Below are 16091 nucleotides of genomic sequence, written 5' to 3' on the forward strand. Positions count from 1 at the left end.
ACAACTTGTGGAGTAATTGGAGGCTTTGTTGAGTATGGAAGGTCGGAACATACTGAAAAAACAGAGTGCCAATAGGTATGGTGATAATTTGTGGGACGTTTTTACTACAGAGGTACAGGCCATACATTTGGGAACCTCATATTGGGGCAGCCATGAATCTACCTGTGATATTTGGTTATATGTGCCCGATAATGTTGTCTTTTGAAAAAGTTGGCATTGTTTAAAGATTTCTTATTTTTTCATACTTTGTTTTAATTTTTTCATTATTACTCCTGGACTGGTACTTTGGTCCTCCATTGAAATCAGCATAATATTGTCATGTAACTCACTTCCTGTCCTTTGTTATTTGCTGGAACTTTTTGTAGGCAACTTGACAAACATAACAGTCTACAAAATATTATCTGTAACACTTAACTAGAAAATAGTATTTGATGGTAAAAACTATCATAATTTATCGTTCTCCATTATTTTTCTTTGTTCAGAAAAAAGGTGGGATATTTCCTCACTTAAGCTGAGGTTGCTTCATAGCCTTTGTTCACAGGTTCTAAATTCATACAAGGTCTTTTCTGTAATTATACATGACAGATGTTGAAATAAACTCTCTTTCTTGTGAATCAACAATGAAAAAAGCAGTGTTCCCTGTTGTTTGTATTTTTCTTCCCTAGAATTTGAGAATATGGATACAATTAATTATTTTAACAAATTGTAATTTTGATTTATCACAAATCCTGTGCACTTTTACCGAGTCAGATTTTCCATACACATACTCATACATGAAAGAAAAACCAGATTGTTGTTGCATCACAAAAATAACATTTTCTCTGAAGAAGCTAACATACCAAGGAGGAATCGTTTGTCTTGTGGCTAAACTACCAGACTCGTAGTCTCAAGAACGGCACTTTACACAAATTTTCCCCTTTGACTTGGTCCAATCAACATTACATCTAGAGGTCCTGCTTCTTACGTATAACCATACAGGGTTGTGAGGGGTGTTCAAGCTAAACAATACTGCAGATATTCCATTCGTAAACATATGTGTATTTTGCCATCCAAAAGGGAAGGCATGCAAACATGTCAGTGGGTGTAAGCTGTCAACTACATGTATGTACATCTTTAATCACCCCCAGGAAGTTTGACATTAAGATTTGAGCGATGTTCACATTTTCTTGGTCCTTTCCTTACGAAATCTCTCTCAGCACAAAACCCAAATGGCAAACCTGTGTCTCAACCCAAATGGCAAATCTGTGTCTGATAGTGATAGGGCTTCAACTTCAATATCAAACAACAGAAGGAAGCACCAACACCAAAAGATGAACACAACATCTCAACAACTCTTCAGCTTCATGAATAAGCAGTTTATTTTTATAACAACGGGCACTATGTGAGGCTGCTTCAATAAAAGATAAATCAATAAAATAAATTATTTTCTCACTTAAACAATACTTTCAGGAAGTTGAAATTTTCTCATGAAAAAATTATTAAATCTACAATTATTCATATTTTAAGACAAATAAAGAGTCCTGTTCTGTACAGTCCTGTTTCTGTCATGTAAGTTTGAGAAAACAAGAAAAATAGTTTAAAAAACAAACTTGTGCAACAATGTTGCTCAAGGCACTAAATCTGGTACTAAGCTACTGAAAACTGTAATGGTAATTTTTTATCTACTCACAAAGATTCTGTATAACAAGATGGTTCACTCCTCTCTTTGAACCAATTAAAAAAGTGTCCTCAAAATCTGATGGCGCCCTCTTTGCGAACAGAATTACCCTACTTGAGAGGAAAAAATCAAAGTAAAACTAACAAGTTTTTGTATAAGTATAAGTTATAGGCTAATTAAATTTTTGGAATAACACCTTTTTAAATGGTTACGCTGACAAAAATCCTCTTCAGGTGGAAGAGGCAACAGTTTTCTTCGTTTAATTTGGCTTTAGAACGAGAGGCGAGAGGTCATTAAAATAAAATACACCCAAAACTCCGCACAGAGCGAACCGGAGCAGATGATACACAAGGGGGTGCTATTCCTATTCTTCTTCTGGAGAAACGAAAGAGAGCTTCAGAACAAAGACTGCAGCAACATCTGATCCAATGCGCGGACTTCCGCGGACACTTTTTTGGTCGAGTGAACTATCTTGTTATGTACAATCATTGCTACTTACAATATATAAGTACACATACAACAAGAACAAAATAAAAGATTGTTCGTCAAGTTTTAAATACTTCAGACCATGACAGTCAAAATACTTTGCCATTTAAGACAAACTGAAGAGAGTTTGTGCACATATGGACATATGTGAGCCTCATGTAATTTTTTTTTTCACACGAGACTCATTATCAACTTAACATTTCAGCTACAATATCTAAAAATTATCTTGTTGAAATCAGTAAAAACTTAGTACATCCAACAAAAAAAAAGCAAGTCCACAATTTTTGTCAGAAGTTATGAGAAGGCTGTACCACATTTTATGGTCATGACTTTTCTGAAACCACTCCAACACTTCTCCTGTGTGTCACACTGTAAACCTAAATTGGTTACAGAAAATGCTTTGCTAAAGGCTCCGTTTCCATGCAGTATGTTCACACATATAATTATAGCTAACAAAACTGAGTTTTGCAGTCTCTTTAACGTCATCTTACGGAGTTGCTACAGGAGAAGTATTAAAGATTAAACTTTAGACAGGTGAAATGGTTTTCTGAGCCAAGCAGCTCTTTGCGTATGGAACATTGCGGATGGCACAGATAAAATGATAAAGTATGGTACGTGATTAATTTAAAGAGTTCTATTTGCATTTTTTGTACTTTTGAGATATTGGACATCAAAGTTTATTCATTTAAAATGCAAAAGCAGATAGAACCTTTTTTAATGCGTGTTTTACTCTCAGCAGAAAAGATCATTTCAGAACAAAAAGCGGATCATCATATAGTTTGTTGCACAGAGAACCCACAACAAATCGTAATTAGAAACACTCACAAAATGCAGATAGAAACCTTTTAATCCCTTACGATGAAAGACAGATAGAAATAGAATATTCAGGAAAAGCACAGGCCCTTCCTCCAATGGATCGACTAATACTAAAATATACCTTTGATCTTGAAGCCATTGAAACAGTTAAAATAACATATCAATGTGGCCAGCTGCAGGTTTTATAAACCAATCCTTTATATTTAAAACAAAAAAAGTTACAACATTGATAAATAAAACACAAGATGTATCATTTTCTAATACAGTAAAACTTTTGTAGCCCTCCAGATACAACATACAGTTTAGCACTCATATAGCAAAATCAGCAGAACATGGAAATCTTTTCATCATGTACAAATTTTGGTATGAGCTTATTTTAGATACATAGAATATGTGAGGCAGCGTGGTGAAATCAGGCTCTCGTCAAAATTATCAAAGTGAAGAAACTTACATTTTTCCACAGGTTTGTGAATTTTTATCAAATTTTTGTTTTTTGGCTCAACACCTTTCATGCCCATTAAAGAACTAATTCTGTGTGGATTTTTCTGAAAAACGATTAAAAGCACAAAAAAATGTTAATTTTCTGTTACCACTGACTCTTAAGCTAAGGAAATAACTAATCTTTGGCGGCCATTTTCTCACTAATTTTACCTCTGAAAACAGGTAACCCCACGTCTTTCATTCGCAAATATCTCGACTTTTATTCAAGATTAATGGATATTTCTTTCATCCAAATAAAGACAAGTGAAAAAACTTCAAGATGATACCAATAACTCTACATGCCCAAAAATTGACGAGAGCCTGATTCCACCACGCTGCCTCGCATATACTTGTATAAGAAAAAATTCAGGATCTGAAAATGTGTTCACAGTGTGTGTGTTTCACAGTGTACGAGTTTAGACTGTAAATTGCTGCTAATTATGCTCTATAAGGTTACTGATCCCAACATTATTGATTTCAAGCCAATAATGTAAAAGTGCTACTAAAATTAGATTCTATAATAGAATTTGCCATAAGGGCAAAATCAAACAAAATTTGCTAACAATGTAATGAAATTCAGAGCGCTAAAATTTGCTGAGAGCCTGTAACATCTACTAATAAAGAAACATATCACTTTCAAAGGATTTAGTGACAAGATTGGGGGCTCTTGTGGCCTAGAGGTTAAGGCGTTGGCCTCATATTCAAAGGTCCCGGGTTCAAATCCGGGTAGCGACCGAAAAATTTTCTTCTCTAAAATTGTCTCCTTTCACCTCCTTTCCTGCTCTCTAGCAATATTCTGTCGTCTGCTTTCGTCTCCTCTTTCTGCCCCCACCCCCTCACCTCCTTTGCCCCCTCCTCTGGGCTCCTGACTCTTTCTGCAGCCTTTCTACTGGTACTCCTTGACTCCTTCTTACAGCTGTCTTTCTGCCTCACCCCTGATCTTCTGGTAGGAAAGATCTACACCTAGCCTTCTCGGACAAGGGCGAAAAATCTCGGAGGGCCCGTGTGCAAGTTGCGCACGTTAAAGATCCCTTGGTGGTCTAAAATCGATAAGAGTAGGCTTCGGCCGCCATCCGGGCAAAATTCAAAATTTCTTACCAACTGAAAATATTAGGTGTGTCCCGCGCGCTCATATGACCTTTATGCAGTTGCGAGCGCCGTAAAACACTTTACCACAACAACAAAAAAGTTACAGGATTTTTTTTTAAGTATAAAAGTCACAAACTTGAGGCCACTATAGACTATAGGTCCAGTACTACTATAGAGTAACATAAAAAGTCAGGCAAGTTGATAGGCATGCTTATTGCCAAATGATAAAAAAACCCATTGGCATCAGCTTCTCAATTATATTAAATTCTTTTAATCTTTTTCAGCCTCATTCGTCATGCATTCAGTGAATTTCTCTTTCATTCTCTCCATCACAGAAGGAAATTTTCACAGAACAAAGAATCTCCCACTCCCTCTCTCTCTCTCGTCACCTCCCCCTCTCCCACACATGCAAACACACAGACAGCAACAAAGACACACACATACAAACCAACACACACATACAGGCTCCATGCATAAGATACCCACAAGAAGAAAGAGGCAATTGTGATTTTCAATTCACACACCAGACATGCAAAACTTCCAACCTAAAACACACGCTTACACATTATATCATGAATCTGAAAAATACTGAAGAATTTTCTTGGCTTGATCTGTGGTCCATCCTCCAATAGACAAAGGACCTTGAGCAATCTCGACATATTTCTTTAAACAAAGCAGACCAATATCGATGTAAACCTGACCCTGCCGAGTCCTCTGACCTTTGACATCTGACTTCTGACCTGTGGAGTTCTCAGATTCACACGAGGATTTCCCCTCTGAAGACTCCGTTCTATCAGACTCTGAATTTTTCCCACTCTTTTCTGACGAAGAGACGCACTTTGACGGGCTGTCCTCAGCCACTTCACCATTTATCCTTGCCAGGAAATCCGACACAGATAAGGCAGAGGTGTCCGGGCTTTGGCCTGGGCTGCTGGACTTGGGGAAGATCTTTTTCTCCACGGCCTGGGCATGCCAGTAGCAGAGCTCGCCACAGTACATCAGGGCAAGCATGTGGGTGTCGCTCAGGATACCTGTGACAAGAGGAGGGTTTAGTTGTGTTTTTGTTGTTGTTGTTGTTTTGTTGGGGTTTTTTGTTGGGGGGGGGGGGGTTAGGGGTTGGTTTTTTGGGGGGGTTTTTAGGGGGGGAGGTTGTAGTGTTTTTTTAGTTAATTTTTGGTTGCTGGTTTGTTGTTGTTTTTTTGGGGGGGTGTTTTGTTTTGTTCGCTGTTTTTGTCAGGGTTTTTGTTGGGTTTTTTTGGGTGGGGGGTGGGGGGATAGAGGGAAGAACAGATACAACAGTAGAGGGAGAATAAAGAAGTGGCACCCTCCTACCATCTACCCACACTTGTGTGACTGTTATATCAGTTTGTTGTTAAATAAGGAGAAACACAGCAAAACAACAACAGACAATTCATGCTGGGACAAAAGTTTAGACAGTCAGAAACAACAGATGGAAAGTAAGGAAGAAAGGGAGCACCCTGCAACCACCCACAGAGAGGAGAAGTTCGGGAGTGTTTGGGTCGTGGTTCACAGAAAATTAAAACAATAAATTATCAGGTATCACAGACACTGAATAACCAAGGGAGGCTGTCTTTCTTCAGTAAGATAGTAACAAAGTGCTCCAAAAAAACAATACTATCATCTCAAATACAATATAACTCCTGATGTCTTAAATCAAATCTAACACATGAAAACAACACGCAGCATGAGGATTCGGTAACTCAACAGGTATAGTGTTTGTCTGTCAGCCTGGAGGTCTGTACTTTGATCCCCGACAAGGGTTGGTTGTTTTTTTTTCCTTCTTTCTTCTTGTTTTCTAATCCCCATGATCCTCTCTCTCTTGCCCTTTTTAACTCCCTGTGGAGCACAGGCCATCAACAACATTACTCCAGCGAAGCCTGTCCTTAGCATCCTTTTCTATCTGTTTCCATGATGTCCCCACTTTTTCAATTTCCGCTTGTACCGCTCGCCTCCATGTCATCTTTGGTGTTCCCTTCTTACGCTTTCCCCCATGATCCTAGCATAGGTAAAACTGAGAACCCAGTCATTTGGGATAGGGCGAAAATTGTTGGAGGTCCCCTGTGGAAGTTTCACACTTTAACAGATCTCTTGGCAGTTCTTAGAGCAAAAAGAAAATGACCAGCAGGCCGCCATACGGGCAAAATTTAAATATTAATTCCAACCCACAACTGAAGCTACTCTAGTCAGTACAAATTTAAAGAGTACCTTCAAAAAAAGCAAGTGGCTCCCTGTCAGGCAAGGATTGAACCTGCATTCTATGTAAATATTTTTAACAAAACCAGTAATGTACATAAAATCAACTGCACTGTGAGAAGAGGATCTTACAGTCAGTCACTCCCTGAGCTCTAACAGGGCTATGAGGAGAAGAAGAAGAAGAACAAATCATCGCCCTTGTGATAAGATCAGCTGACCACAGCAGAGTAAATTTTACTGGAGAAGCAAAAAACTTATTTAGTTTCACCATGCAGAAACCTGGCAGGCAGCCAGCAGGTAGTTCGGATTTATTTCTAACATTTCACAAGCATTCCGACCTGTCTTTGACCGAGCCTATGAAATGGATTATTTACTATCGACTCACGAAATAAAAATTTTAAGAATTTATATTTCGTGGGTTAGCCAGTCACATCACAAGGCCTACAACTTGCAGCATCAAACCCTTACCTTCAAGAAACAGACGAGCGGCAGTCCTGTCGTTACAGACAACTTCTTGTTCTTGGCTTCTGTCTGACTCCGTGTTGTGAGCTACATGGCTTCTTAACCAGTTGGGGTTCGCCCTGGTGCTCAGCATAGTCAGTATCTCAGACACGCCATTCTCCAGGCACTGAGTGAGATTGATGAAAGATTTTTGTTCTAGTGTTAGAAAGAGTTAAACTGCAATTACACCACAAATAGATCATACAAGCTGGGCCCCCTTTCGATGAAAGGAACGATCGGTGCTTTAATATCAACTAAAAGTATTAGCTTAATATATTTACAGTCTACTGGAATGGGACAATAAATCTTGAGATCTTGAGAGATACAAAAAATTATAAGGTCTAGATCTATACTCTCAAAACAAAATGCGCCTCGCGAAATATCACTTCCGGATTTTCTAAAATTACAGAGACAGAAGCGTCGACCTACAAATGCGATCGGCGAAATAAAGAAATTTAGCTTTTTGCAGCAAAACTGTCTCAAAACTGAAAGAACGAAGGGTGCCATGATCTGGGGAATATTTTAAAGAATATTTTGGCGAAAACCGCATGTCGATCGATGCAGCCATTAAAAAGCCTTTTGAATAGCAAAATTCGACCACCACAAATAGATAATAGATAAAGTACCAAAGATTGGAAGTGTTACTAGAGAGTAAAATGCAGCAAAAGAAAAGGGAGGAGGAAAGATAAGGAATAAAGATGTTTGATTGGAAAGAAGGGACAACCCACACCAGACAAACGCAAACCGCTGACTTTTCATGAACAAAAATAATTATTCCTTAGTTCCAGAAAAACACATCAACATGGCCACACTAATTTAGAGACAAAAAAAGCAAACTGATAGTCAAGAGCTTGGATGTCCCTGAACCACATCCTTATAATTTCAAAGGACAAATTCAGGCACGAAATTTGTTTCGATATATAAAAGATTTTCTTTAAATTTTAATAATGAGAAGCACATCGATGCAACAATAACAGAACACACATACCAATAAATACTTTATCACACACAGATCACCCCTCTCCACCAATTCAACACTCCACAATCTCCGCTCTAAAGAACATATACTGACAAAAACTCTTTCTCTCTCTTTCACACACACTCTCTTTTCCTCAATCTTTCACAAGCACATTCTTTCTCACACAGACTTTCAAACACAACAATCTTTCAAAAACATTCTTTCTCACACAGACTTTCACAAAAGACATATTCTTTCTTTTATTAAATAAACTTTCTCTTTTTCTCTCTCTTTTTTCTCTCTCTCCCTCTCTCCCTCTCTCTCTCTCTCTCCCTCCCTCCCTCCCTCCCTCCCTCCCTCTCTCTCTCTCTCTCTCTCTCTCTCTCTCTCTCTCTCTCTCTCTCTCTCTCTCTCTCTCTCTCTCTCTCTCTCTCCCTCTCTCTCTCACACACACACACACACACACACACACACACACACACACACACACACACACACACACACACACACATTCATAAGCATTACCTGCTTGTAGTGGTCTGGATAACCCCGGTCAGGCTGTGCTTCATTCAGAGTGTAACCGTACATGTAACAGAGAGCCCCTCTCCGCCACCGTAAACACTCTACAATCTCCGCTCCAAGGGACACGACTGGCTAACAATTAGAGACAAAAGAAAAGCAAATTAATAATAATAATAATCATCATAATAATAATAATAATGATGATGATAACGATGATGATAATAATAATGTAGATCATATAATAATAATAATAATAATAATAATAATAACAATAATGTAGAAGCTATAATAATAATTATTATTATTATAATTATAATAAAAATGACATTAATAATGCAGCTCCACTTTACAGTACTCCTGTATGCACACAGCTCTAGTCGCACATTGTACAAAACACTTTACATAAAACAAACAAACCATATCAGCGTTACAGCCAACATTAAATTTGAGAATGTAAGGGTGTCGCTTCCCAAAAGTTCCAGATACATGGAACGTTTCTGACCTTTTCTAATTAAAAGACAGTTTAAAATGACATTGTTTCTTTTCAGTTAAAAGTCAAGATCATTCCTAAAAAGATATTTTGAGTGAAAAAATACAAACGAGACAAAATTAAGGATGGGTAAAATTGAAGAAGGTCCTGTAGTGCCTTTGACTTTGAACTCCTTTTAAGTTCTGAAATAATTTTTTAAGATGTCAAATGATAAAGATAATGAAATGTCAACAAAAATTCAGCATTTTTGCCCGTTTTTTTACCCGGCAGAAGAAATACAAAATATTTCAAGGAAAGGATTGGGTGGGATGGGGGAGTGGAGAGGGAGCATAGGAAGAGATTTCATTAACCTTACATATTTACCTTTTTGCCTGGTACAGCCAGTTCAGCGAGTTTTTCAACATTGTTTAAAATTCCTGAAAGGAAACAGTACCTGCAATTTGAGTCCGGGTATTTCGATTCAACCAGAGAGACAAGAAACAATTCCAAACGAAAATAAGAAGGCAGGACCTATAACAACAAAATCTTCATAGAAAACCTAAACAATCAGCAAAAATTTGGGGAGAGGGTTTTCTAAACATCAATTAGTCTATAATAATTTTGATTCCCAAGAACATACACAATTGAAATTCTCCAGCTTTGATGAAACCATAATGCTTTTAGTGGATGACTAGACCTCTTAGTGTAAAACTTGATTAACCTCGAATGTTAATTTCAATTTCAAAATAAAACTATATTACCCTTGAATGTTATTTTTTCTAAAAATTAACATACACATAACCAAAACTTTTCATATGTTCAAGCAATAAGAAAAGTTTCTCGTGAAAACAAGCCAGTACAGTTGTAATTTCTGACACATATTTTCATTCTGATAGGCTGCAAGACATGCCAACACGGGGATGAACAAATAGGAAACTATTACTAAATACCAGAAAAAGGTAAAGGGGGTCTTAGTCTTCTACAAACAAAATAGAATCAATATTTCAAATCATGAAATTTGAGAGTTATGATAAGTGCTTTCTGCAATAACAGGTTTCATAATTCAAAGTTTCACATTATAGACTTAGTTTAGTTTTAGTAGAGGTTTTACAGCATTTGCAACTGCATCAGGTCATATGAGCGCCAGAAGATTAGAGGTGTTACAAGACAGTAACAAACATAAAAAAGAAGTAGGGGAGATAAGGATGATAGATGTTTCATAGGAAAGAAGAAACAAACCACACCAGAGCACCCGCCAACCATCCACCATTATAGACTAAGAATAAAATCCAACATCAAATGCAAACAGAATCTGTGTGTAGAAATCTTGGCACAATTTTAAACTTAAGATTATATCATCAGAAAGATTAAGTCTAAAAAAAAGATAAAGCAGAGCTGAGTTGAGTTACAGTTCATAATGAGTCAGCGCAAGGTAGCAGCAATCTACATTTTGCCAGAAACTGATTTAAACAAACACCAATACAGAGAGGAGGGACACACCATATTAACAAAATATGACAAGTAGAGGCATTGACACAGACTATGCTTTCAGATAATAGGGGACAAAAAGGATAAACATGTAGAAAACAAAATTCATTTTTACATCTAAACAATGTGGTATTGACAATTCAAAATATTGAGAAGGTTCAACTGAGTTCGATATGACAAGCCACAAACACAGGCCCATCTTTCAGTCTATTTTGAATTCACTTTGACCTTATCATGAAAGAGCCACAGTTGGTTAAAACAGTACCTGCAATCTCCTTGATTGTAGTCCAAGTTGTTGGAGTTGAGAACTCCTCATTGACAAGAGTGCATTCTTCCAAGTATGTCGAATCCAAAACAAGCTGTAAAAAAAAAGTAGACCTTGAAGTTTGCAGACAAAATATTGTTTTATATATTACATGTCTGTCTCTTCTACATTTCTTTTTTCTCTTTTATTTTACGTTGGATGATATTTATTTATTTTTTTTTATTTTTTTATTTTTTTTTGGGGGGGGGGTGTTCTATCCTTATTAATAAGCATTCTATCTCACTTTCTTCTTCTTCTTCCTCTTCTTCCTCTTCTTAACGGGAGGAGCGACCCTTGAGGACCATTTTCTATGTTCATTGCCCGAGATCAAATCTAAGTACACATATAAGTTAGGCATAGTAAAATCTTTGGATACGCATTTTTATTTTGGAATAACTGCAGTGGTTGCTATGGAAACGGCAGCCATCTTGAAAATAAACAACAAATTTCAAATCCTTACGGCTTTCTTATTTACGGACCAAATTTGGTGAGGGTATACCTGAACGAGACCGTATCAGTGTAACAACAGTGAGTTTTTTTTCAATAAGTGCAAAAGAAAAAAAACAGAGAATTTTCCCAAAGTGTAAAAACCCTTTTCTAAATTTCGGTTGCATAATCGCTTGCCAATGGAAAAGTGTATTTTTTTTCGCAAATATCTCTCTGTTACATTAATGGCAGCCTTGCCATCTATGTGTCCTGAAAGTTTCAAGTCAAAAGGATGGAAACCAAGGAAGGAGTAGGGAAAAAAACGCCAAAAAAAAAACATTTTGCGAAAAACGACAATAATTGTGAAAATTCACAATATTAACCCACCCTAATGTGTTCAAAGGCAATTCAGAAGGAGAAAAAAGACTTTCTCAGTTGTTTCTATACTATTTTTAAACAAAGAACTGGTTGATCTTCAAAAATCAGCCAACATCTCAATGTGCATAGCCTGACTCAAAATCTGCAAAATCAAGGGTCGCTCCTCCCCTTAATAACATTTATCTTAAAGATAAATATGAATGTTCCTCCTACTTCTATGATTCGAAAATGAGATTAAGTCAAGTACCATACTAAATTAAAAGTACTGAAAGCGCTACGTTTCGTGTTGTCATTTTTGAGAATTTTGACAATGTTTATTAAAAGAACATTTAAATAATCTTAGCTAGCGTTGTTTTGGTGTTTTGGTCAGTTTTGATGAGTTTCGATGAGTTTCGATGAGTTTCAGTAAGTTTCGGTGAGTTTCAATGAGTTTCAGTTAGTTTCTGTGAGTTTCAATGAGTTTCAGTTAGTTTCTGTGAGTTTCGATGAGTTTCAGTTAGTTTCGGTGAGCTTTGGTAAAAAGACATACCGGAATGATCGGATCATATAACGAAAAATTATCAAATTGTAAACATTTCATGCTAACCCGAGCAATATTCTGAAGGTATTTCACAACATTGGACTCTTGAGCAAGGGCACTGTTGTCACAGCTGTTGATCTCCTCCCACAGGGACTGACACTTGTATTCATAGAGAGACAGCACAATGTCCTTCTCATTGTCATCTGGAAACAACAACAAACAGTAATGGATCACAGACAAAATTAGGGCAAAACAGAGAGAAATCTGGTTAACTTTTTTTGGGTTTTTTTGTAGGGGTTTTGCAGCGCTCGCAACTGCATATGGTCATATGACACCAAGGGGTGGATGTCAACAGAGAAGTCATTTAAGGGAATCAGACTTACTCTGCTCACCTCTCTTGCTTTTAAGCAGCACAAAGTCTGCTTTGACTATCAAGGCATCCCGGAAATAGCGGGTCACAAGAGTGTGACAAACATTGAGAGGTCATACGCCTTCACTCCTCCTAATGTGCGCTCTCTCTCTCTCTCTCTCTCCACGGCTACATCAGTAAAACGAAATGTGCCGCCATCTATAGGCCTTCATGTAATTAGATCTACCATCGATGTCACCGATTTTTTCCTTCGCTATGCACGAATTGTCAAGTCTTTGTGTGTGTTAGAATAATATAGGCCTTCAACTTCAAGTTCAAGACAAAATTCGGGACCTCAAATTAATTCTGTTTGCTACATCTATTATCTGTGTGCGTCATATCTACATTTATAAATATAATTAAATGACAGAATGAATTTCCTTTTTTTTCTGTTGTTGTTGTTGACAAAATCACTCCTTAAAGTTTGACCGCGACATGCTTACTTGTCCAAACGACCCACAAACATGAGCCAAAGATGACAAAACCAACCACAATTTGTAAAGTACGGCTAAACCAGGGCAAATCACAGAGTGGTCTTGCCATCGAGGTTGTAATGTTTACCGTGACATAGATCTAATTGGGTTATTTCAGAGGGCGGGTAACGCTCATTTTGGCCAGTAGGCAAGCTGAGACAGTAGAAAGACCAGCAACCTAACTAAATGAAAAGAGCCAGAAACTGTGGAATGGGAGAATGGCTACTTCCGAAATTTTTATGAAGTCGACAATTTGTCCCAAACTGGAAAGGAAGTGGCTATTCTCATCCGGGGTGAGAATAGAAAAACGATCTACCTCTCACCCCGGGTGAGACTTGCCAGCGTAGGCTATTCTCACCCGGTGAGAAACAAGACCTGCTTTTCCTCATTTTGGAATTGTTTTTGTAAAGTGTTTTACGGCGCTCGCAACTGCATAGGTCATATGAGCGCGCGGGACACACCTAATATTTTCAGTTGGTAGGAAATTTTGAATTTTGCCCGGGTGGTGGCCGAAGCCTACTCTTATTCTTATCGATTTTAGACCACCAAGGGATCTTTAGCGTGCGCAACTTGCACACGGGCCCTCCGAGATTTTTCGCCCTTGTCCGAGAAGGCTAGGTGTAGATCTTTCCTACCAGAAGATCAGGGGTGTGGCAGAAAGACAGCTGTAAGAAGGAGTCAAGGAGTAGCAGTAGAAAGGCTGCAGAAAGAGTCAGGAGCCCAGAGGAGGGGGCAAAGGAGGTGAGGGGGTGGGGGCAGAAAGAGGAGACGAAAGCAGACGACAGAATATTGCTAGAGAGCAGGAAAGGAGGTGAAAGGAGACAATTTTAGAGAAGAAAATTTTTCGGTCACTACCCGGATTCGAACCCGGGACCTTTTGAATGAGAGGCCAACACCTTAACCTCTAGGCCACGAGAGCCCCCCATTTTGGAATACTGTCTATAGGTGTGGATGATCAAATTGATAAAAGCCAAGAAAAAATTACGTTATAGCACAAAAGTAAGCTAATTTGATCGTCTTCAAAGATGCTATGGCTATTTCACTGTTCGAATCGAGCTGAACTACGCGGGTCGCCATTTTGTTTTGCCCGGAAGTTCTCGCAAGATCTACTCCTCCCCTCTCTCTCTCTCTCTTTGTCTCTTTCTGAATACAGTCTATCGGTGTGGATGATCAAATTGACCAAAACAAAGTTTAAAAATGATGTTAAAACACAAAAGTAAATTAATTTGGTTGTCTACAAAGATGCCACGGCTATTTAACTTTTCGAATCGAGCCGAACTACACGGGTCACCATTTTGTTTTGACCGGAAGTTCTCGCGCTACTCCTCTCTCTCTCTCTTTCTCTCTCTCTCTCCACTGCCCACAGACAAAATTGTACGCTTTTAGTAGGCTACAGTTGTAATGGAACATTTGTTCACGGCACAGAATTCTACAATTTTTCTGTTATCACAGAGTAAAATTCTGTGGTTTAGGGTGAACGCAAAATTTGTTGGCCTAGATCTAGGCTATAATGGTGAACGCGCACCGGGTGAGAATAGCCAAAAGACTCGCCTGCACTATTTTCACTCCGGGTGAGAACAGAGGTGGCCAACTGGAAAAGTTGGAAAGCTTATTTTCAAAAGCCATGATTTCGGTATATATGCCGGAAAACGTTCCCCCATGGTGCTGCAGTTAGCCGCAATTGTGAAATTTTACAGTGCGAAACACATTGATAATGATATGGATAATAGATGAATAGGTCAAACAACTGACCCAACATGTCGTTCCATGCGGTATCCCCAAGCCCAAAGCCAAAGACCGTGTAGCGTGTAGTGTAGTAGATCTAGAGATTCTTTAGCATATCAGCGGCCAGGATGTGATGACATCACATTACTAAAATTAGCAGCCAATCAATCAGGCAGGTGCGTCGTTCTACGTTTAGCCGCATGTTATTGTTATAGTCGAGTAGCAACGCTACACAGTGTACTCTGGCAGTACAGCATGAACTATGACGACTGGACTAGGCTATGTGGAAATTCTCCCGAAAGAGGGTTCACAAATATCAAGTCCACACAAGAAATCTTATACAGAATGTGTCAATATCAGCACATACCACCCGTATTTTGCTTCTGTTTTCGGATTTCACCGAGCAACGACTCGCAGTAAGTCGCCAAGACTTGCTTGGCGTCGGTGTTGCCAGTAGCCATTGTTTACAACAGAGAGAGAGAGGAAGAGGAAGTCATGAGGGGGCGGAGGCGAGGTTGCGTTCTGGGAAGGGCTCTCATAGCAATGCTTCATGCTTGAGCTCATCCCTCACCCCTCCCCCTCCCTGGACTTACTTGAGTTCGCACATTCAGTAGGGTCTCAGCTCTCTTGAAGTTGAAGGCTGCCGTAACGTCGTGCGAAAAAGTCGCTTGTAAATGTATTAAATATTTAGAATGGGGGTTGAAATGTACTTTTCAGTTGACAAAGAGCAAACAAAAGAACAAGAGAGAGGTTTTCACCATAGATCTAGATATAAACCACTACTCTCTATTTAGAGGGTGCGTGGGTGGAGCGGTTATAAACACAAACATAAACAGACACAAAAAGACACATACACAGATACGCTCACACAGACACAAATTCTCATAGACACACACACTCTCAAAGACACACACACCCACACAATCACACTTGTACTCTCACACACACATCCACACACAGACGCTCACACAGACACACACAGTCACATACAATCACACACACAGAAAGACCTAAAGACGCACACACACAGACACAATCCCACTGACTCACACACAGAGCTCCCTGCACTTTCACCTCTTCAAACCAAACCAAAATGGCCGCCAACGCGTTCAAATTGGTGCCATGGGTGTGAAGTCATGTCATGCATGCCCTTTGCTTTTCACTGAGATCCCCCCC

At 38.7% G+C, this 16091-nt stretch overlaps 1 protein-coding gene across 1 annotated transcript; it reads right to left on the bottom strand.

Moving 5' to 3' along the window:
- Nucleotides 1-4804: 4804 nt before the first annotated feature.
- Nucleotides 4805-15485, bottom strand: LOC101852134 (UPF0600 protein C5orf51 homolog). Its single transcript, XM_005089531.3, has 7 exons — nucleotides 15283-15485; nucleotides 12375-12511; nucleotides 10946-11039; nucleotides 9577-9629; nucleotides 8727-8855; nucleotides 7211-7370; nucleotides 4805-5559 (listed from the first exon to the last, which is right to left on the bottom strand). The coding sequence occupies exons 1-7, from the start codon at nucleotides 15374-15376 to the stop codon at nucleotides 5099-5101; spliced, it is 1128 nt and encodes a 375-aa protein (XP_005089588.1). The 5' UTR covers nucleotides 15377-15485; the 3' UTR covers nucleotides 4805-5098.
- Nucleotides 15486-16091: the final 606 nt, after the last annotated feature.

This window comes from Aplysia californica, unplaced genomic scaffold (assembly GCF_000002075.1).
Source record: "Aplysia californica isolate F4 #8 unplaced genomic scaffold, AplCal3.0 scaffold00006, whole genome shotgun sequence".
In the NCBI taxonomy this organism is placed as follows: domain Eukaryota; kingdom Metazoa; phylum Mollusca; class Gastropoda; order Aplysiida; family Aplysiidae; genus Aplysia; species Aplysia californica.